The sequence below is a fragment of the Neodiprion pinetum genome, chromosome 4 (genome assembly GCF_021155775.2).
Source record: "Neodiprion pinetum isolate iyNeoPine1 chromosome 4, iyNeoPine1.2, whole genome shotgun sequence".
Classification (NCBI taxonomy): Eukaryota; Metazoa; Arthropoda; class Insecta; order Hymenoptera; family Diprionidae; genus Neodiprion; species Neodiprion pinetum.
The window spans coordinates 34,521,009-34,545,499 of record NC_060235.2 but is presented as its reverse complement, the minus strand read 5'-3'; the positions used below and the strand labels follow the sequence as shown (position 1 = coordinate 34,545,499).

The following is a 24,491-nucleotide window of genomic DNA, read 5'->3' as shown; positions in this document are numbered from 1 at the left end:
AACGATGCGTATTCAAGAAAAAAAAAAGAAAAAAACGTTCACTTCGCAACTTCAGAATTGTTTTAAATTCAGTAATCCGTAATTGAAGCAGAACGTACTCGTATTGTGCAGACTAAACTTTTTTAAAATCGTTCCCAAATAGTAAATTAACGAGCTTTGTTTCGATGCGTCATTACTTTAACTTTATACCAACTTCAATAGTGTGTTTTTCACCGCGTGCGGATTCTAGACTCCAATTGGAGAGCAATTTTCGAGGTTTCGAGATCGGCCACGCGGTAATAGGCAGCATGCAAAGTGGGTAATTTCTGTAAAACTGCATTACCCGCACAGGTATCCCCGTAAAGATGCAAATTTCGAGATCGTAAACCCCTCGCATCGGCGCTCGGCAGTAATACCGGAGACCTCATACGGTTCACGGTGAAGAAGCATCGAAGAACCGTTCCAAAAGGCGCGGGGCAACCAGTTGCGTCGTAATGACAAGCAGTGATCGCTCATCTTCCTCCGAATGAAAAAAAGCCACAATCAAAACGCGTGTTTAACAGAGCGGCCGTTCTATCGACGAGAATCGGGAAGTCGAGGCTAGGGAGCGATTACGCCATTAGCCGTGTTATATGCTAAACAATGGCGTATAATGATCAGCGCATTTATGTAATAATAACCGGGTACTACGGAATTACGTCGTTTCGAGGATGGCTCGCCGACGGATATTACTCGCCCTCGCCTGCCGATGCCGCGATGCAGCCTAGAGCCTAGGAGAGCCGCGCTCAGGGCTTATGTATTCATGTATTCGAGGGCGTCCGCGTCGCGACGCCCGACTTATACCAACGGCGCACAACCTCGCTGGTCCAGACAAACAGCCCTGCGTATTTACATATAATTAAGTAGAGACTCTCGGCTAATGCACCGGGTGGAAATCTCTACGGTTATAATTTTGTGGTTGCGGGTTGCAGCTGCAGAGTCGCTTCGAACGTCCCGCGAGTGCTCGGGGTCGGTGACTGTCGGTTTTATTATATATGCAGGGTTAAAATTGAGGGGTTGAGATCGGCTTGAAAGCCGGGGGAGGCGTGGGTGACACGCAACAAGAATACCTGCCTTTCCCATACATATCGCACGCGTCCCGTACGGCGGGCATGTGCTTTTAAAAATAGCAAACAAATCGAGATCTTATCCCCCGGGAAACAGCGTCCGAACAGCCCGACGGTCTGCATAACTTTATCTGATCGCGTGACGTCCTATTCGAGCCCCTGGGCACGCTGTGTGTTTTCACGCTGACTGCAACACGCGTGTGTATTTTTTTGTTCACACCACGCCGTTTGCCTGGAGTCACCGATCGAGTTCGATCTATCGCGATTCCGACAGCTCGGTCACCCAAATCTGTTTGTTTGTACAAACAATTGTGAAACGTGCAAATCGAGCTGCAACTTGATAACTCGGTTCTCGTTTTACGGCGTTTTCAGATGGGGTAGACGTCTACCGTGATTAAGACGTCTACGGCGGTTCTTAACTATCGTGGCGACACGGTTTCTTATCCGGGATGAATTGTCGTATAATATTTACCTTTGCGTTGCATTACTTCTTATTAGGTGAACGAAACGTAACCATCGTCTGGTCGGACGTGTTACGTGTGCATCGGGATCGCGATTTTATGCGGAGAAAGATGGAACGATGTAACGACAACCAACAAGACGAGTACTTTGCGATGATCGAATAAACGTCAGTTGAGAAATTTGACTGCGGCTGAAAAGAAGTAGGATTAGATACCGGTAATATTTTACTCCGACCTTTCGGGTAATGCGTGATTTATCACGCGGACCGGCGCGCGGCGTGCGCTCATGTCGTGTATATGCAAGGTAAAGTAACTCCTTCGGAATTTCGTCTCGGCGCGCAAGGCGGATATTCAGCAGTGTTTCGAAAGCTCGGTTCGCATTCGGCCCTCGTATCTGGAAAGATTAGTACGATATAGCAGGGGGAAGAGGAATTTGATTAATTTCCAACTGCCAATGCCTCGTGGCTTTGTCGAATATCACACGTGTACGTTGAAAATCGAGATATCCTGCGCGCGTCGCTGACGGACGAATCATGGCGGAATTTCCGTTGTAAGACCTTCCCTTTTCTCTTCCGTCACGAAATATCTGGAGGGAATCGATCCTCGCACCGGGTTATGGAACTAATAAGAGGCATTCCTACTCCAGGAAGCAATTCGTCGAACGGTTGGTTCGTTGGAAATTTACGAGGTACTACCAAAGAACGTGAGAGCACAGATGATGCCGCGCGCGATTCACGGACCGTCGGGACGTACGGCGAAAGCTCGCGCGAAAATCCTGGGAATCCCGTCTCCCTTTCTCGGTTCTCTCTTTCTCCCTTCAGATCTTCGCGAGACGCGGAACGATCGAACGAACTGCCTTGCTTGTTTGTTCCTGGTATGTAAATTCGACCCCGTCCCTCGGGGATTCTCGCTGCTCCGAGGAACGTACTCTGGGGGCCGAAATAAGGCGATGCCCTTACCGGTATAAAATTGGCTTGTTGACCTGGTTTCTATCTCGGTTTTCTGACGACTCTCGCCTACCTTTGCGCTACGAAAATACCTGCAATATCAGTGGCAGGCCGATGTCGTTGAACCGTTGCCCACTATCTTAGGTGAAAACTTTCTTAATTGACATTTGGTTGCTGTTGAATCCGATCCGCGAGCCTGAATCTCTCTACAAATGCGGCGGTACGGCATCGCCGTTTCTCGCTATTTTATATGCTGATTTTCCGTCGCGAATACGCGAGCTTCCTTGGTGAAACGGGGATGATGGGGAGGAAACCACTGGAGAATCCTATTTACGGTGGCAATAGTTTACCTCTGAGAAAAGTTTGTTTTATTTTCATTCTTTATCTTTTTTCCCACTCCGAGCAAGGGTATTTTGAGTTCTTCTTCTAGAGCGGTGCCAAAAACATGTTTATCCAAGATTTGTAAACAAACGACGGAAACAACGATCGAGGAGCACCGTGTCATTTGAGCGTGTTTTCGATTTCTTAAAAAAACTAATGTCGGTTGCGAACACTGAACTATATCGTTGCAAATTTCGCAATTGTGAGAAAGAAAATTTATATTGCGCCCGTCCGATTGCCGTAGTGAAAAAATCGAAATCTCCTCCTTGTTGGATATAGTTTTCTGTTTGGTATACGAGCGTGGGAAATATAATGTCGCCAACTTTTGGTTCCAATTTACCAAACCCGTGAACGAAAGTTTCGTAAATCAGTTTCGCAATCAGATTTCTACCCGCTACAGCTATCCGGACCAATCCCTTGGAACGTCGGTCCGCGATTATGAGGGATCCGAAGGGTCAGCAATTAAACTCGTATTTCGGATTATCCTTAATTCCGGTCTTTCGTTGAACCGGCGCTAGTTACGAGATTAGTCACAGATTACACAAAGTTATACTCGAAGCTTCGCCGTGCTATCGTATAGTTATTAAAGTCGCGAAGTTTCTTTACGTACCACGAAGACGACTCGGAGTAACGCTTCCATACTTGTAACCGAAAGATCCTATCTGATCCTTTCCGACTGCGTCCCCTCGACGAATAGAAACCGGAGGTGCTCTTCTGCACTTTGCGATAATTATCAGAAGGATTTTATCCGCCGATATGGGAGGAGCGAGGAGTTTCGCTTGTTTTCTCAGGACGAAGATCGGCCCGATAGTACCTTTATACGGCTCATTGCAACTCGAGACAAACTTAATCATCGTAAGCGCAGGATCTGCTCGTGCAATAGTTTCGAAAACCCTTTCGGCCGTCTTGTCAACGCCAGCTGTGCAGGATGCCGCCGGTAAACGGAAGAGGATGATTCCATACGATAAACGCGTTTCTTGTTCGGAAAAAAGGGGTTCGCTCGCTAACATCGCACGATCAGAACTCCGCGTCGTTTCTCGTCAACGGCCAGGCGATAACTTCCGGTTTGCATTGGTTTATTTTGTATGCAGCTAATTTGCATGCTTGACGGGTAAGATGAAATTGGTTATACCTGCAGGCCGCCGAGCCCTGCATGCTTCGATGCTTAGACCTGCACCGGGTCTCAAGGAGTTACATTAATCCTTCCTACTTACGCTAAGTCGACGAAGCTCTGCCGCTCCAGGAACAATCCATCGCCAGCCTATACAACCCCTCACACCGAGTGATTCGGTTAATGTTGAAAATTTTAGAAAGTTTGAAAAGTGAATTTGTAATCCTCGGGTTGAATTTTTTAAACAATTTACGGAGAAATAGCTGCGGGGCGCGAACACGACGCTGTCCAACTCTAAAAGGAAAGTTTGATCACACTTCCAGCACCCTGCGAGAAGGCGGGAGTCTTGCCCTGTTAAGTTCGCTACTGTTCCAAGGCGGGTGCTGAGGTTCTGAGGCGGGGAATAAGGTCACTCTTATCGCCCGGAGTTTGGAGACACGGAACCAGGAGCCAGCTGCACCTGGGCCGAGTATAAAACACCTGAGCAAGCTGTTATCGCGCGTATTTATTGGCGTGGACCAGCGCCTTTGTAACTGCGGGGTATTTTATCTCTTTGAAGGAATTTTACAGAGTAGTTGGATCGTCGATCCCCTTTATCGCGGATAAATATTGCGGCTAGTTCGTTACTTGCTCACTCGGCTAATACGGGTAGCGTATTTTCGCGCGCCAGTACGTTGTACGTACGTAGAAACCGCAAGAGTTGTACCGCGGACAAGCGAGCGAATGAGCTGCAGCAACTGCATCACGAAGCAAGATGCAAAAACCCCTTTTGTAATTAATTTATTGCCGTTTCTCCGATGAATAATCGTCGGTATACAAGCGAGCGAACCGCCCACCAGCAATTTATCTAACAAATGGTTTGAAAACGGCGACTCATGCCGCGTTCCGTAAATAGCGCGGGCCTGCCTCACCGAGTGAAATAGCTCTACAATACGTAGACTTTCTATACACGTGCAGCGATCCAGCTCCGTTGGAAGTTGATGTGGAAGTCGAGCGGTCAACGACGGTCGTTCCTTGTCACTATTTGTTCATTTGCTAGTACAAATCACGACCGACGCCGAGGTGTTTTTCTTCCCTTTTCGTTTCTCGATCGTGATATACTTTGCTTGGATAGAGCAGGTACGCGGCTAACGGGCACGTCAAGTATGCGCCTTGACAACGGACGCTATCCATCAATCGGCGGTGAAATATGGGCGATGGTGTATTTATTTTAATACGCGTACGGATCGACGACGTCAGGGTCGCGAAGGCGCGTTGACCTTGCCTTGGCAGCGAGGACCAAGATAACATCGAGGTGAAACCAAAGAGCTAGATAGAGATCCATTTTCCTGGAGCGCAGGGTGGTTCGGTTACCTCGAGGATGAATAGCGTGTCCACGTATCCACTGCCCGAATGTCTATGGATGTCAACTTGACCAACTGCTACGGGAGTATAATGTATAGGTAATGCTAGGGTGGACCAGGATTTGGCTTTGCCGATGCAGAAGCGCGTGCCTGTTTCCAAAACCGAACTCTCAGTATGCATGACTCTCCCAATTACGTTTGAGCAGCTTCTACCCGTCTTTCCCTCTCTCTCTCTCTGAGGGCGATAATGCAACTATTATGTCCGCGGTTATCCTTCAAATCAGAGTTAGCGCAGTCATCCTGCTCTCGGCGGCACCTGGAAGGAGGTAATCCCGAACTATCTCGGTGGACCGGGGATCCGATAGGACGTGGAGCCACCTACATACTTGCAGCCTGAGTTAGGAGCTCGCCAAGTTGGCGTTCAAGTTTACAGCTCCAGTTCTCGATCCGAGTGCTCCGACACCCTCGCGCCTCGAAAACCTCCCTTGGCTCCCTCTTTCTCGGCGCTGTCTTTCTACCGATCTTGGCTCCGAGGCGCGGTACCGGAGAGACGTTCCTGGAACACTTCGACCCGCGTAGTTAAGAGAAGTCGTCTCCGCTTCTGCAGGCAAAGTTGGAGCCTTAATCCCGAGCAAATATCTTGGAATCAGCGATAGTTTAACAAACTTATAGCCTGCAAAGCCTCACCCTCTTCTCACAGAACCCAGGATGCAGCTCGCTCGCGTCTTTCGACTTGAAATCTCTACCTTATTACCCTTATTGAGTAAAACCGCGTGTGCGGCGCTGGGAAGAAGCTACGGGAAATTGGTTATCTCTTATACCGTTCAACGTCACTTTATTTCCATCCCGGCTGTACCCGGGGGGGTGTACAGGAATCGTGCTTCAAGCATCAGACAAATTCATCATCCTTCTCTATCCCCGGGCACTTTCAAGTGCGATACTATAAACGCTCACGAGAAGAAACGTGAAATTTATATTGTGTTGATGAAACTAACGATTAACGATGTATGCGAAAATTTATGACGAGGCATGCGTGACGCAGGTAAGAATTTCGACAAGGCTACGACCAGAGACCAGGGAAATGGTTGCGGACCAATTTTGAACGAAATGAAAGGACACGAAGAAAGGAGAGTAAGGAAAAAGGGGAAACGAAACGAAAAATTACACAAATGTTTCCCCGGGTGTAATTTGGAGTAGCGGAAAAGAGGACTGGAAATTTGCGTGGGGTTGGTCGTTTGCTTGGAGCGAGCGACTCCCTGCGGACCAAATTGTAGCTTATTTAATGTCCCAGCCGAGATAAGAAGCGTGTCACGTTGTTCTTGCCGGGAGAGATAAAGCTGTCTAATACTATTTAGGGGGTACGAAATATCACCGTAAATACCGTGTTTCTTGATGCGAAATTGGCTCGGTGGGATATTATTTATACCTTTCGAGGACGGCGTCGCGCGACTCCTTACGATTTATAGTTTCACAGGTTCACCCACCTTCTCTCCGTGGGAGGGTGCGATCACCTATCTCAAATTCAATTCTTGACCTCCAGGGTGAGAGGCGCGAGCGTATCATCGTCGCATCCGGCCCCCGTCCAATCATCTTCTCCATTATTACAAATCACGAAGCTCGTATCTACCAAATGGGGAAACTAATTACTGATCTGGACAACAGTCGGAATGCCGATACGAGGTAGAAACGAGAGAAGTGGCGAGGTGAAGAGAGGAGAGAAGAGCCCCTAAACGCCCTCCTTCGCTTTGTGGAAGGAACGTGTGCTCAATGTTGATAGGGAACAGTGCCATACCTACCGCTTGTACTCGGGGTAAGGTGCAGGATAGAGTTTCCTCGCAGACTCGCATAGACGAGCCGGAGCATCGCGTAGAAATGGCAAGGTCATCGAGTACCGCTTGTTCGGGGGGTGTGAAAGGCGTTACTATACGTCTATACCTCGTCTTCTATATACGTTGAGACAATAAGTGCCGTTGAGATAAAACGGGGCTTAGATAACCCGCATGAACCTCAGATCCAGTAATGGAGGTGGATTCTGTTTTATGTTCCCGCCATTTTTTCCCTGATAACGAACAAACGAGTACGTGCACCACGGCTCTGGCTTTGCCAACCGTATATCCACAATTTCCTACCGTGACGATTGATCCAATTTTCGTTACGGCTCGTGCCGTTCTATTCATGCAGCCACTAAAACTGCACAGTTATCCGATGTATCAACAGTTTTTCAGTGTCTTACGGGAGTTTCGCTATATCACACGTCGATGACTGCGCGTGTTTGTAAATCGAGACTGCGGATGAAAAACCTACGACAGTTTGGTACTTAGGACAGAATGTATCACCAAGTTGAATAACCGATAGGAGAGTCGATTCAGCTGTTACTGTACGTTGAAACATACATTCGAGCATGAAAATTTCTACGGCATTGCAATCAACGGAATAAGGTACTGGTAAGGTCTGACAGGTGCTGAATGAAATCTGAGACGATTTTGAGGATCTTGAAGCCTTTACACTTCTAAACTTCCGGTGGTGCACGGACGCTGAGTATTCATTCGGTATTATCTGATGGCGAGTTGTAACGAAGTTCTTGCAACTTCTCAAAGCGATGGTTCATATTTCGCACCGTTCGAATGAAACAAAGAAAACTTGACATTTGGAAACCTGTAAATTATATATATTTGGCAATATTGGTCTGACAACGAAATGTCGAGTCAACCCTAAAAGCAGGTTGACGTTTCTCGCGCGAAAAATTTGGAATTCACTTCAATTGTTTATGCAAACCTAACCTTAATCTTACATGAGCGCATCGCGGAGGCAGTATTCACTTTCGAACCAAAGCTCGAACGCTGAAACCATTCCGCTAATTATTTTCTACCGACTTTCTTGCTCCGCCGTTGTTTCAGGGTTGATGTTAACAATGAATGGCGAGGGATACCCTCGTTTGAATGCGGTACTGTGTACGATTGTATGAGCGGGGATTTTTCTCGTTATAAAAATATACCCGCGCTGCAACTATTGTTGCTATCTACTTGCCGGGTCGTAAATTTTTTCATAAAGCATTGCTCACTCTGCTGCGTCGGAATGAGTAATCCGCATCCCACTAATGTACTGAAAAGGTGTACCAGGTTTTTATTTCGAATGAGAGATTAAGGAGTGTAAAAACATAGGGAACAACGAAGACTGCCGCGGTAAAATAAATTACATGCATGCAAGCCATGCCAAGTTGTTACCCACCACCAGCCACGCCGGCAAATACGGCTATTAGGCAAGATTATAACCACTGTTAACACGTCTATTAAAATATGCATTCTATCGTTACGTTGAAAATCTCAACCGAGACGTACGTGGCTCTACGCCATAACTATAATCGCAGGTCTCCGTGCACGCCCACACATTCAACTACACTTACGTTTCATCCATCGACGTATAAAAGACACCCACACAGAACTCGCAAACCGACGGAAAGTTCGTTAACATCGGACTGTTCGATGGTTCGATATTTCAACAATTATGATAGAATAGCAGAAATTATCCATCGATCAGGATACTCAAAGCTATAGTCGACCCTTCGACCTACTCTCAAAATGATATCAGAATCGTCGGTTGTTCTTCTCGTTTTTTTTTTTTTTTTTCTTAGCACGGGATCGCCTAGTTCATTATCTATTCGATTTCTCATTAGGAAACGCGAACCGAAATAATTGGCACTTTGGTAGAGGTTTGTACCCCGGAGCGTACGTAATACTTTCCCGTGTCGTGTACAGAGCTACTTAAAATTGCAGCACGAGACGTAGATACCTACCGATCTCGTGCCAGCTGCTTGAAACAGTCCTCGTACGTGTATTCTCGTCAATTTTCGTGACTCATTTGAAGTTTTGAAGGAGTTTATTCACGAGTCACTGCTACAGCGGCGGATTATGTATTATAGGCAGCTGGGAGTGAAACGAGCGAACATTCCCGAGCTGAAACACCACCGCCGCCGTCGACGAGGCGGCATACCTAAGAGCTAACATGTGTTTTACCTGCATGACTACCCATCCGTTCAACTATGTTGAACCGAGTGAAATGCGAATGTATAGCTAATCCTCAACGCATGATGGATAGCGTACGGCGCAATTCAATTTCCCCGCGTTAGCATTTACGTCGTTGCTGCTTGTGCTGGTGCTGCTGTTGCTGTTGCTGCGTGAAAACCCGGTGTTTCGAGCTGTTTCTTCACTCGCCTCGCTGCCGCTTCTTCTTTAGCGCGGAATAATCTCGCGAGTGCCGACACGTCACTCCGTATTTCTCGCCCCCCCGCGTGCATACGGGGTGAAATTTAGTGTTCGAGAAAATCTTTGGGCTAATAATTAATCACGATACAGCTGAGAGAAAAATCGTGCGGTAGACCGTTATGGTTATCCACCTTCTACGCGTCGCTTTATAACTGCGAACCGGGAGTGTGCGTTTTCATTCCCTCCCCCCCTGGCATTCCGCTCCAAGATAACAGAGGGAGGATGTAGTAATTGCCTGTAAGTGAGGTTAAATATTTGAGTAGACCTCTTATCGAACCGCGTAATGGCCAGAGTAGCGCCCAAGTATAACTTGATGTCCGTCTAAGAACGGCGCCGAAAGCAGCTTTCGTCCGATAAAAAACGATTTGACGAAACCTGCATAAAGACGCCATGCATCTCCTCGTCGTCCAGTTTCACCGTGTCCTGGCCCTTTTCGCACGCGTAACGCACAACGGCCCACGGCCTTGTACTAAACGTGGTGCGAAGTTCAGTTGTACGATGTTGACAGGGGTTGAAGTTGGTGCAAAAGTTTAATCTTTCAGGCGGTGAGTCCGTGCGCGTTTCTTGCGGTTGACGTCATGCTTCTTTTTACGCGGTTGCGAAAGGGGAAAGTTCAGGCTATATACGGCGAAAACATCCCTCGTTGGGTCGTGTCTCCTCGAGCCAAGGGAGCATTTAAATTACAAATTAAACCAAACATTAACTTTCTTTGCAGCGCGGCAGCTCGCGGGGCTCTACGTCGGATTTTTAGGGCCGCAAATTATTTTTATGGTAATTGGTCGTTCTTAAGTTCACCACCCTCGTCGTCGCCACCACTCCCGAGTATTCCACGCCCTGTTTGCCTGCAATTTGAATGATTTTTTTCTGCCTTTCTTTCTCTCCTCGTCCTCGGGTTTTTCTTCCTCACCTTATTTGTTTTGCTTTATTTATTTATTTTTTTCATAATTACTCGCAATCGGTCTTAGTCACCTGAAACCACCATGATCGCAAACGGTGTCCGTCCACGTTTTTATACCGTCACGACGACAAGGCGCTCATGCATATACGCGAGAGTCCTTTTTCCTTCTCCGAGTTATCGTTGGCCTTCTTGAGCCCAGTTTCAGATTGCCGTAAGCGACGGTCTTAAAAATCTGCCACATGCGCGATACGTGCGGCTATGGTAAGTCGGGCAATAGCACTGCGCAAGGTGAGATGAACATCTCGAAGCCGCAGGAAATAACGAATAACATTGAGCCTTAGCCTTGGTTATTCCAAGTCGTGAAGAAATGATCGAGTGCCACGTCACGCGAGTCTAACTATAACAACGAACAGGTACAACTTCTTACTACGCGCAAGGCAGAAACGTGGTGTTTTCTTCCATTTGAAATTTTTATTTTTAACTGCCACTTTCGGCGAGGCCGGAAACAGCCCAGTAATTTTACTAGATACGCAACATTATGCCGACGTGCGTATTACAGTTATTTATTTCTGTTTCCTTCGTCTCGATATTCCTCACCGATAACGCCAACAATAGGGTGACTCAAGCTTGTTATGAGACGACGGCAGAACTAACTTTGAAATTCGCCGTTGAGCCGTTCGATAATGGGGTTGGCGATGGTGGCGAGGGGCAGGGAAGAGCCTGCTCTAGTTAGGGGTAGAATAAGAGTTGAGCAATGAGTGGTGGGAGGTGGGAGAAGGGCGGGGTGAGCCGCGGAGGGAGTTGGGTAAATTGGGGAGCGGACGAAGTTTGCATTCTGCGATAGCCCTTAATTGCTTTTTAAAACTCGCAAGTTTGAAAATAGAGAATTCCTCCTGCCGCACTTGACTCGATCGCTCGCTCGCTTTCGTACTTGCGCGGAAGAGAGGAATGTTCGATATTAGATTTCCATATCACGTTGCCGATATGTATAGCCGGCATGATCCACCCACGCCATTCGTTCTCGTCGATATTATATCCCCAGAGCGTAGTTCTCCAAACTCTCTATGGCGAAAGGTGGATCGAAGGAATGTCCAAGTTTCTATTTTTTCCCTCGGCTCTTCTTCGCCTAGTCTAACTAATTAACGGTGTTACTTTGAAGAAAGAGGATCCTTTATTGGCTCACACCCAGCTCTTATATTATATTTAAGACGGCCACGGCTGCTACGAGTCTCCTTTCGCCCATTTTCAAAGTGTGTGTGTGTGTGCGTGTGAGAGTGCCTTCGCGGACCACGAGAGATTCTCCCTCGACCGAGTGTAAATTGCTTTATATTAAGTTGACGACTCGGGGAATTCGCCGCTCTCAAACACTTTGGTAACTCTGAAGCACGTCAGAGGCAGAGACGAGGGAGGCAAACTCTACAATTCACGTAAAAGAAATTTATAATACCTCGCTGTAACCAGTGAGAAGGTACGAATGCTTCAGGGATTCTCCGATCGGTCAAACAACGCTAGATAATTTGTATTCCTGAAACGATTATCGCCAGCTGTACGTATAACCTGCAATTCGAAATCGATTGGTTGCTCATCGTCAGCGGTGATTGGTTTCGAGCTTTAGAGCAAACAAAATTTCAGGGGCTAACGTAACCAGATCAGGTACCACTGTATATCGATTCGGAGAAAGTCACCGAGGGATGAAAAGTCACGTTATCTTCCCCTCCCCGCCGGCCCTAAGCCGCGAAGACGGAATATCGCACGGTGCGCAACCCAAAGATCTGTATCATAGGGTCGTCACCCGTTCAAAAGGTTAGAAAGTAAACGATCTGGCGCTTTCTCCGATGGTCCCTTTGCTCGCTCCTGCCGGAAGAAGAAGCATGGGATCGGGTAAAAGCACCCCGATCCAAGGATATCATCGCCGGCCCTGATCCAGATTCAAACAATATGCTGAGACCCTATTGCGGGACGTTTAAACGGATTCCGCTCTATCACAGCACCACCCGGTTTATTTTCCAATACGATGATATGATATACCCGCTTCGACGGTGGAATCAATCGCTCGGAACTTACCGCGATTAAAATCGATATAGCGAACATGCCGCAGGGATGCAGGGGCGCACAGCCTGCTGCAGTTGCTGTTGCTGCAAGTTATATCGGCGGCGTGCTTGTATTGTCGAATCGATGGGAATCCCGGGTCGCCAGTTCGAGGCACAGATGCAATTACTGCGGGCATTGTGAATAAGCTCACCCCTTGGCCGAGAGAGCCTTCCCGAATCCCCTCCCCCGGCTCCCAGAGGACTCTTCTCACTCCTCCACGTCCTCGTCCTCGTCCTTTCTAGGGTGTAACTCACATCCCGTTGCCCTTGTGCGGCAGCGTCGAGCACGTCTATAGGATGCACACCCACGTGACACGCGGCTAAGTCCGACGCCTGGGTGTGGATGAGGAGTAGGGGCGGTGGGGGGGGGGGGGGGGGGGGGGGGGTGGCTCTATACGTTATTACGAAAGCTCCCCGGGGGTACGTTCTGTCACGATGAGCAAGTGGGCTTTCGGAAAATGAAAATGCGAAATTTATGGATCCTTCTCACGAGAGTTCCTCACGCGCGCGATTGCGACAACACTAGGCAACCACCGCGTCTCTGACGGCATTCAACATCGTCGTCGTGGCCGTGCGGCATTCATCTGCACGGACGGAGAACGGGGCGCCGCTGTGTTACGCTCATTTCACGTCAGTTTCGAATTACTTTATAACGAGAGAGGAGAATATACCTCTGCAGCAGCCGATGTCCCGTCTCATTCGTTGAGCTCGGTTCCTATTTCATTTCCAACTTCTGCCACGCGGTGCGAGCTGCGAGAATGCGGATCGTAACAAGCGGTGCAGCTCAAAAGCACGTTCTTCCACCTTGAGATATTTCACCTCTCATTTATTCCATGTTTTCATTTAAAACGTTGTATATGTAATTTACTGAAAATTTTCACTCGTTTTTTTCTCTCTCATATATTATACAACTTTTTGCAGTGCCGTGCGAGCAGGTCGATTTTGCGTAAGACTTGGAGATGAGGTTTTCTTTGATTGATCCCTCTCTTTTGAAGCCTCACATTTATATAGAATATACATATACCTCCGTGTGCACATTTTTTTTTTTTCTTCCGATTTCGATCTTCTCTTTTCCGCCGTTTTCTCTCTACTCACGGTGAGCAACGTAGCGCGAGATCTCTTAGGTTCGTTCCTCGTTCCCCGGTTGCTTATCTTTTCCAATCGGTTCTATCGCGGGTCGCACTGTAGCAATGCCGCTACCCTTTTATCGCAGCTCAATAAACGCAAATAGATCGACGTCGGCTGATTTTGCGCTCGCAAGCTTGAGCCTCGACCGGTGCTTCGAAATAAGATCAAAGCTCCGACCTTTCCCTAACCTTTATCCTCAGCCGTAGAACCCCAGGCCGATTCGAGATTTTTTCCTCGATTGAAACACGAGTATATTTTTTATCCCGAAGATGGAGCTAATATTTACATGTATACTGCCGTTCATATCTCTGTCACATTACATTTTCCTGATGAATAAGTATAATATATTACAGTTTCCTCGCTGCGGCTGTTGCAGTGGATGCGAATCGTACAATTTTGCAGGAAAGTCAAAGCAGTAACAGTAAACACGTTAGTGTGTTGCATCCGTCAATTAAATCTAGAATTTGCCTCTTGTGAGACTGCGTTCATAGGCTCGTCGTTACGTTTATTTATTTTTGTTTTTTTAATGAATACGATCTGCCGATCCTTTTCACCCTCGAACGTTATGTGAAAATATCCGCTTCTCGTCGTTTCCTCCGATGTTATTTCGGTAGACCTTTTTTTTTTTTTCTTTTCTCGTCCTAAAAATGTGGATTTGGACAAAAATGAAATAGCTGGCACCGAAGAAATTCAAAATTCATTTCGCACGCGTTCTTGGAGACGAAGTCGCGGCATTGTATGTTTCGTGCCTCCTATGCCGACTCGGGACAGCGGGAAAAATCGTCGACTGCCACTGAGAGGCACGCTTCATTTACCTTGGCAGCAGCGCGACGCTTGAGAATTGAATTTTTCCACTTCAAGTAGAATTAATATCCGTATGTTATCGCACCCCGCCTGGGAAAAATGGTGAACAAGAAGATATGAGTCTTGAGAATATGCGGAAAACAAGCTTTCCCCCTTTTTTTTTAACGTTGTTACATTTTTTATCTTGTTTTTTTTTCCTTCATTTTTTCTTCATTAACACTTTCCTCTCAGCTTGTCAGTTTTCTTTACCTATAACATCTAAAGAGTAGACAGTGCGAGTTCCTCAAAATTCCTTCCAACAAATGATATACGAGCCTCGGAATGTTTTTCGTATACACACGTATACAAAATTGGCACGAAAAAACGCTGGTAGAAAAACAAAAAACTTGAAGAGATATGCAACGGAAGTGGGTACGGATTAAAGGAAATAAGGACGTTACTCCAAAACTGATCGTCTGATTATTTATATTTAAGTTCACATGAATACTCCGTATTAGCTCTCCTTTTTTTCGTCCGTGCTCCGGCACTTCAGCCTTCTTTTAATCTTCACGTTGAATGTAGTAAAACGAAGAACATTCAGCCACTAGGTCGGCCTCACTTGCACTTCTAGCCTATTCGCCGTTTCAAACGGTTTACTTCTCCAACTTACGGACTGTGTAAACGAGCTTGTATACCGAAGTAAACAGGCCGCATAGACTATGTATATAACACATATATATACATATATATATATTCCTCGGGCAGTCGTCGCCGCGCCGATTAGAGAGTGACTCGCTAATTTGTTTCTCTTCTTGACGTCGCGACGCCGAAACACGGCGAGGATGCGAAGGAAAGTGAGAAGAGGAGTACGAACCTAAGCTGGCGAGACATTTTCGACGTCTGTCAGAGCTTCGAGACGCCTTGGGTGTTAGGTCTAATTTCGTCTGCCTGTAATCTTGCGAACACAGTATTTCTCACACCGTCAATTCGACGCGTTTTCTATCCTCTTCACCCTCTCCTTTCCGATATTTTTAAGGTGACGTCTCACTAATTAACACCGCGATTTTCCTCCATGTTTCAGAATGACACAATGCAGGTCGTTTGGCAGTATCATGCCGAGGAGCCCGTATCAGCTGCGGGGGTTTTGCCCGATCACGGAGACGTCAGGGGGACGAGACCCCTTTATCTCGTGCAACGCGATGCGCAGCCACGTCGCAGCTCACGAAACCAGGAACCAGAGACGCCGCTCAAAATCTGGGACGTCTTAAACCAGCAGGTGAGTTGATCGACTTTTTTACAACCTAATGGTGTGATCTTCGTTTTGAGCAATCGGAAACTCGCTGATTTTTCGTGTAACAACCAGGAACTTTTACCGAGCGTGCTCTCAAAATGATGAAAATACTTGGAAATTCGCAGGAGTCACTCAAAAATCGCTCGATTAACAAAATTCCTGAGCTCCGGAAGGCTTCAGAAAATCAATGGAAGTTACAGGCAGTTTCTGCGATAAAAGGGTGATCATAACGCACGGCGAGTGAGGGTCGAGTTATGCATCGTAATCTATGACCTTCCAACGCTAATGAACGTATAGTTTTTGCCGGATGTGACCTGCGCCCGATTTATGTCGTCATAAATTCGGTGTCGTACAATGCCTCCGTTGGAACCAATTGCACCCCGATAAAAATTCGCCCTGCCTCCCTACCCTCGTTCAATTTGCTCGAGTATTTCACCCGACTCGACTGCGATCATTTCAATAATCACACGTGATGAAAACTCCCGTAAACACCGCAGAAAACTCGATGCGATATTCTCGAATAGAGATTATTTACCGGACGCAGCTAAACACGTAAATATTCAGAGGTACCGTTCTGGTATTTTTGCCTCTCTTTAGTTCGTCGCTTATTTTTGTAACGGATGTATGAATTATGGAAAATGAGCAATAAAAGTGCTAATTTCGGAAGATCAAAATTGAAATTGGAACTTGGGGCATAGCAAAAACTGGCACGGAGAACGGGGAAAATTGTATTTTCCTATCGTATCAGAGAACGAGAAACGGCTACAAGCCACACCTTGGTGTGCAGTGGTAGAAGAGGCGACTAGCTGTTCCGAATTGCGATGTTCCAATTACGGGACACATTGCGACAACGGAAAGGAACTTTTTATTTTATTAACCTACAAAGGCTGCCCCGGCACTCACTTAGGTACCTGCGAGAAGACCACCGAGCCGGTTGTTTCAGCGGTTTTTTCCCTTCTCTTTCTCTCAGTGTCTACATTCGACGTAGAATGCAAGCTTAAACTCGGTAAGAATTGAAATCAGTGAACGTTAATAAAATGCAAAGTTATTCATACACGTACTACATATTTCTCGGCGCGACGCATAATTTCGAATTGTAGAACAAATATAATCTCTAAAAAGTACTTGAGGTGCAAAAACCTTGCGCCGAATACATGAAAGTGGAAGCAACCGACAAAAATTTACTTTTCAACTTGTTATAAATCACCAAAATGATAATGCACATTCGAATACGTATCAGCAACAATTCCCTTAAGTACAAAAAATATTTAAACCAAAATTCTTACTGCCAAGTATGTCATATTTTTGGGAAAATAAGAAATCAACACGAGAGTTAGGGACGAAATGGAAAATTCGGGATTAGTTCTGATTAGCGGGCCGTTTTGGAAAAATGTCTAGAGGAATAACTCAAATTTTATTACAATCGTTATTTGACGTGAGTCTCTACCGAGTCTTTTGATAAAGCGAAGCGGTTCAGAGTGAAATAAATCCCCGGAAAGTTTCGGCGAAGTGAATTATTTCTGTTGCTTGTTTTTTTCGCAACGTATTTCCATTTTCAACTTTCGCCACACTTTACCCCCTGCTTTAAAATCACCCTCACTGCTACATAAGAATGCAGCCAATTTTTCAAGCTCTCGGTTTACCGGGAATCGAGACGACTTAAGCCAAGTCGAATTCGTGCTCGCGTATATTTCCTTGCGCCTGCAGGTTACACCGAGACTACCGCAGCACGCCGATCTAGCCTGATATGTATCTCGCTCGAGGTTATTCCGAGTGATAACGATCCGCTTTCGCGCTTCTGCCGCGACGTGGGCGTGCAAGGTAGGGTGAAAAAGCCCGAGAGGGATGGAATAGAAGCGGGGCGAATGAGGGAGAGAGACGGAGAAGCGGGGGTGGCGACGTTTACACCCGAGCAAGTTTTGTAGATTAGGCTTTGTCCGGCGGCAAACAGAGAACGAAAGAGTCAGCGTTTCGCCGAGGCCACGCCGCGTAATCCTTGAGACACGGGTCGAGCCGAAAATCAGCTACGTAATGAAATCTCCGTGTTCAAGGTAACCCCGCGTGATATCTGCTGAATTTTCACCACCCTCAAAAAAATTCGCACGCAATATCACGCGTCGACGCGTGATTGCGGACCTTGTACAACGAAATAGTATCTCCAAGATTTCAAACAATTCTTACGCTAACGTAATGTAAACTTTTCTCTGTATTATGTTCTCCAGGTTCGTCTGCCCATGGAGGAGGACACGTTGCTCTGGTGCAGGGTGCTCGAGATGCCGCCGATCCGGCGCAAGCACCACGTCGTGAGGGTGAGTATCCCACTTTCTATCCGTCCGCCATTTTGGTATCGCGGAAATATTTCGTTCGTACGCGCACGTGTCGCGAAAGGGGTTAAGGGGCAACTTCTAACTGGGTGAACGGTGGAAAGGGGATGTCGGTAGGATGGAATTGGGCTAATTCAGGGTGAAGGGTGATCGACGACAATCAGGTGGAGGGCTACATCGATGACGCGTGGATGAGGGGTCGTCCGCATTGCCACTTATCACGAGCCCTTCGAGTTTAAATTGACGGTATAACGTGATTAGCGCGAACCCAAAGACGAGAGCGAGTCGTGCCAACCCTTTGATTATCCATTCCCTTTCGAGGCGCGATATGTTTGCTCTTCCATGGTCGTACACGTTTCGGTGCTAACTGCACACCGCTGAGTGACTCGCAAACATATCGCCTCACTTTCCGCCAATGGGGAGGAAATCGATTAATCGATCGTCCGCTTCCCTGTAATTTCCAGTACGAACCGGTTATCCAGCCTGGCAGCCACGAGTATCTCCATCACATGACGCTCTACGAGTGTCGCGGTTCCGTCGCCGAGTTGGAAACGGCGGCTCGTTCCACGGGTGGAGTTTGCTACCAATCAGGTCAGCCCACCTTGCAGTGCAACACAATAGCAGCCACGTGGAGTCTGGGGTCCGAGGTAAGCCGAGAGAAGTTACGAGTTTGATAATCCTATTCCTTTCGCGCAAAGAGCACAGAGCACAGACCGCACACACAAACACACTCGTGTGGAGTGATTGCCGTGGCTGGTGTCACTTTCAGCCCGCGTTCACGCGGCGTAAGGATTCTCGCGTATGTACCGCAAAGGAGTCGTCCTGCAGCTCTTTGCGGTTCACGTCGAAACTTGAGCCCCCTGCGAAGAAGCTGATCTCGGCGCTCTTGGTCTAACTGCACGTTGCCCTCTTCTCGTTTTCGCAGGGTTTCAATTACCCCCCGGAGGCCGGTTACGCCCTCGACCCGCACGCGGGACCGCAATTCTACATGCTCGAGACCCACTACACGAACCCGCAGCTGGACGCCTTCATCAGCGACAGCTCGGGCCTGCGGCTCCTCTACACGGAGCGGCTGCGTGTCCACGATGCCGGAGTGCTGAGCATCGGGATAGACCCGAACTGGAGGCACCTCATCCCCCCGGGTCAGCCGGAAGTCGTGTCCGAGGGTCACTGCGTCGCCGACTGCACCGGTCAGACCATTCCCAACAACGGGGTCAACATGTTCGCGGTGATAATGCACACTCATCAGCTCGGGAAAAAGGTCCGACTGAGGCAGATACGCGCCAGCGTTGAACTCCCGCCCATCGCCTCGGACACCAACTACAACCCGAGCTATCAGGAGTATCGCAGACTCCAGAGACCCGTCAAGGTGTATCCGGTAAGTCGGACTCCTAGTCCCGCGATTCCGGGAACATAGTCGATACCCACGAAAATGGTCGTCTTTACGAAGTGATTAATTTCCTGGGTTATAGGGTGATCATCTGGTAGCTGAATGCACCTATTCGTCCGAGTCCAGGGCTGCGATTACATTGGGCGGATTGACCACCAGGGAGGAAACGTGTCTGATATCTGCTCTCTATTACCCACGGATAGAGCTCTCGCTATGTTATTCGCTTCCCTCCCTGCCCACCGTTCTCCACAGTTTGGGCATCCAGCAGCTTACGCCGTGAGTATTACACTCGTCGTCTGTATCTAAGTCACGCTCTGGCGCTTCTACCGACGCTCCGCAGTGCCGGTCGCCACTCGAAAGAAGGGAATCGGAATTCGATGCAATTGGCACCGTAATTGACTTTGTTCTAACGGAAATTGGCAGTGGTTTCAACTTAGCTAAGTTTCATCGTACGGTAAAACGGAAGTCTATTGAAAGGAGAAACCCAAGAAAGGAGTTTCTAAATTGAACTGGTTTCTATTCCCCTAACCGTCGATTCTTTTTTTCATAATTGAGTGATAATATAAGTAGAGCTGACATACCGGCTGTTATGTATAAACTAATTCACACGTCCCTCGGCTAGAGAAAAGTTTACCGCTGTTTTTCGACATTGAGCATTGGCATCGTTGACCCAGTTGTACCTGCAGCAGCTAGATGTAGATATGACAAAGTTGGACTAAAGAAACGAGCCGATGCAACGTGTGGAATTACGGGACGCGTACTCGAGTTCAGCACTCCTCTCGTAATACTGTAGATAAACGTATTTCTCCGAGCATAAATCTGATCCCTGGGTAATTTTGTTCCAGTAACTCGAGTCCCGTGAAGATTCAGGCGCCCCCTGAGCTCTCAGGTTTAACGCTGGAGGAGCGCCTGGTCAGCTACGACTGGGAGACGAGCTTTCAGAGCTTTCAGGAAGCCACGCGGAGCGGTACGTTCAAACCGCTCTGCTGGAGCAGTCGAGGCGATCTTTTGCCGGGCACGGCGCAGCTGGAATCACGCTACCCGCGGATAATCACGCCGTACAAAGAGCCGACGTTACCCTGCACGAAGAAGCCGACGCAGAACAAGTTCTCGAAGCTGCTGAGCAAGGACGGCGACATCGGAAGCCCAGTCGAGCCTGACAGCGACGAAGCGAACGCCGTCGAGCGGGGTCAGCTGGTGCGAAGCAAGGTGTCGCGGAGCAGCGAAGGGCCCATCGCCGGAAGTTCCAGGACCCGAAGCGTATCCGTTGCTCTAGTCGTCGCCGCCCTCGTCGCCGCTCTCAGATGAACGCCTCACGACGTGCCGCAAACTTGGTGGTGAATTTCGTTCGTTTGGTGCCGATTGTGTGTTTCGCGTTTCGTGTCAAGTGCGAGGTGTGGTGTCCCGCTAGGATTCAGGATCAAGGATGGAGGATCGAGAATCGGGGTGATCAAGGATACGTGGATCGGACACGAATGTGTGAGTATGTGATACCTGCATGTCGGACAGAGGAGATTTTCCGCGTATCCGCGAACACGTTTGCTGATCTTTGATTTCTTGTTCCCCGTCGCGATTTTGCGATGAGTATAAAATCGCGCCGCAGCGGTTTCCCGCAGGGTATTCTTCTTTTCGCCGATCAACGGATTCGCCTAATTTTCACTATTTATTCACAGCTCAAACTTGATAAATTAATTCTTACGACACAACTACGGAGAAACGATGCGAGGCTGTCGTACTGTTGGTACAATTTATGCTTATTTACGTTGAGCGCGTACCTTGCGATTGGCCGATGAAGAAAAATACCCGGCCACGGTGCGAGTCCGATACATGTAACGTATAATATGTGTGTTTCGGGATCTATGATCTATAGGTATTGTAATAGCTCCGCGAGACATGAAGTGAGAGATAAATTGTAATATTGAATCAATCATTGTTGTTGGCTGTTTATTTGCCCGACGAGAACCAGTCCATGTCCGATATACGGAATTTAAACAGTATATACATTATGTATATATTTATACACTTATATACTAGTTATCTCATTATAATATGTATAATACGTATATCGCGTCCGAGAATTACGCCTGAGCGCTTAAATTATTCCTCTACCGACGCCTCCAACTACTGACTCTATTATCTCGTTATTCTGCTCGAGGCATCTCGTGCACATAGTTTGAGATGTACACTACTGTGTGTACGCACACCGAGGGTTTCTATTTTCTTTTTATATATTTTTTTTTTTTATTTTATTCGTTTTTCCTAAAATTTTCTCGTGTAAATTTTCAAGTGTACATAATTATTGTACATAATATACGTTTTTCGTAATCAATGCACGCGCATATGTATTATATATTTATATATTGTGAACCGCAATATTCGCCGGAACGGTCGTTGATTGGGTCTCGTCGGGATTTTGTAAATTTTGTTAATTATTAAATTTATTACATGGAAACGGGTCGTTACGTGTGTGACATTTTGTGAAATATATGTATATAAGCGCTGGTTGACTCGCGTGCCGAGAATAATAATAATAATGATAATGATGATGATGATAATAGTAATAATAATATATACATGTAATAAATCGTTGCCTCAAACGTTGCTATTAATAGGCTGGTATATTTTTTTGGACTAGACGCGAACACTTTTTCTCTTGTTTCATTTACCTTTTTTCTTTATTTGTTTCTCTAAAGAAAAAGCTTTTCCGCCTTAAATTCGCGACCGTTGATTAATTACTTCACGACTTAACCAACGCTTATATATCGCAGGATTTCTCTTGTGTGTTATCATGTACAGTATAACGACAACCCAGTATTCTATTATTATTATTATTACTATTACTATTGTTACTATTATCATTATTGTTTTGAATACGTACCCTAACATAAAAAATGGAAAAATGAAGAAAAAGAAAAGAAAGAATGAAAAGTGAAAAAAGTAAGGGAAAAATATTATTTATTCATTTATTTAAATTACTGTAAAGAGAGAGATTATTTTGAAATAAGGTTGTTAACACTTTTCTATATATATTCATCCACAAATACGATTTGATACCTAATCTAATGTAATATCGAACCCCCGTAATTGATATCTATAATTACTGTAATCCTGAAACCCTCTAGCCTAGAGCCTTGTCCCTAAAATAGGTTTAAGACTAAAAACCGAACGCGCTATAACAATATGTATAAATTAATCGTCACACGCGTTCAGTCTTTCTGCTATAGACGGTATACATGATATAATATACACAAGCAAATTAGCTCAAAGCGAAGGGATTGCGATGTCGTTCGGAAAATATTACTCAATCGGAATCATCGACCTTTTCAATTTTTCACTGATGTCGTCTGCAAAATATTTTCAGCTGTATATTTTTCGTGTTATTTCTTATTCGGTAACAATTTGCTGCTAAGGGAACTGTATCGTACACCTGTAAGTATTTATCGATCTTCAAGCGACATCGCTCAGAAAGAAACATGAAAAAAAAATAACATACATTGACGTACGATATTCGTGACAGAGAAGCAGGGAGGCAATATTAGAAAATTATAAAAACGGATACATAAGCCACGGATTCCATTTTTGATGTTAGACTGCCCCCCCCCCCCTGCTAATATGACATATGCACGCACTCTATTCATTCTCCTCTCCTTTCGCCTTCCCCTTTGCCGAACCTTAGGCAAGTGAATATGAATTCCTGCCACCATAAATTCGCGCGGAGGTTGAGAAAATCGTACCCCATCGTAGAACGTAGACATACAGTAGCCGCAACCCCGTATATAGCAGGTAATAGATAAACATTAATTACGATACGTAAACAAAAATTTTACAATTTAATACAGTAATTCGTAAATGTAATAGGGATTTGTGTGTGTAGGCCGTAGGGCGGTTAACTTGCTATTTGAAAAAGAAAGAGAAAAAAAAAAAAAATTATAATCGTAAAAATTAAACGCTGTATAATATACTTAGGAAATTAAATAGTATTTCGAAAAAACGTCACCATTCGAACTGCCAACCCGTTATGCATATATATTAATCCGTTTGTCCAATGTTATCAATTTTGACATATTTTTTTCTACCATCGACATTCGATTCCAATTTTTCTTTCTTCGTTCTTCCCCACATCCACGAATACACTTTCATTTTTGCTCTGCATTTTCATTGCATACGCTTACAATCGCAATACCATATACCTATTATACAACATTATAGTCACGGATATTCAATTCAATCTCCGAATCGTCCGGAGATTGCGTTGCATTCAAATTGAATAAAAGTATCGATATTATTGTTATTATTGTATTATTAATACTACTACTATTATTATTATTATTGATAAGTGGTAACCGGAATGCAATTGGTGTGGACGTCGCGTACAATGTTGAGTTATGGATAAAAAAAAATATGTTCTTTCGTTTATGTTAATTTTCAAAATTTGCGAATAGAAAAGAAGTGAATGTCAAATATAAATTTGGTCCGTCGTAATTATATCTTTCCATCCGTCCACGCGACTCGCTATGCGGTTACCGCTGTATTAAGCCGACCAAAGCTACGGAATGAGAGATCCTGGGGGGCACAAGGAGCTGCCAGTGATATGACCAGAACAATCAGCAAAAGCGTGACAGTTTCGCAATGATAAGAAAAAAAAAAAAATAAAATAAAAATTAATGAAAAAAGAAAAAGAAACGAGTCACTTAAAATACTGGAATTATGTTAGATAGAAGACGATATTAATGCTATGTCTATATACGACGATCTTGTATCATGTGTATGTTATAGTTAATTTCCAATGCGACGCTCGCCTATCGCTCCTTTTTCACACGTAATGAACACGGGAAACTGCAGGGTCTTTATTTACAATCGATCGGAGTTTGCTGTCTCATGTTCTTGGGACAAATCGTCGAGTTGCATTTGTTTGCGTATAATCAAAGAGCATTGTCGTCGTTGATTTGTTGATCATGTGGATTAATATTTTTCAGAGAGTATGATTTATTTATTTA

At 46.0% G+C, this 24,491-nt stretch overlaps 1 protein-coding gene across 1 annotated transcript in view; it reads left to right on the top strand.

Moving 5' to 3' along the window:
- Positions 1–24,177, top strand: part of olf413 (DBH like monooxygenase olf413) — a 91,769-nt gene extending 67,592 nt beyond the window's left edge. Inside the window, exons 4-9 of the mRNA XM_046621037.2 lie at positions 15,571–15,765; positions 18,003–18,089; positions 18,569–18,751; positions 19,030–19,482; positions 19,577–19,770; positions 20,340–24,177. Coding sequence (XP_046476993.1) covers positions 15,571–15,765; positions 18,003–18,089; positions 18,569–18,751; positions 19,030–19,482; positions 19,577–19,770; positions 20,340–20,802 — 1,575 coding nt within the window. The 3' untranslated portion in view covers positions 20,803–24,177. The remainder of the gene's footprint in view (positions 1–15,570; positions 15,766–18,002; positions 18,090–18,568; positions 18,752–19,029; positions 19,483–19,576; positions 19,771–20,339) is intronic.
- The last annotated feature ends 314 nt before the right edge of the window (positions 24,178–24,491 follow it).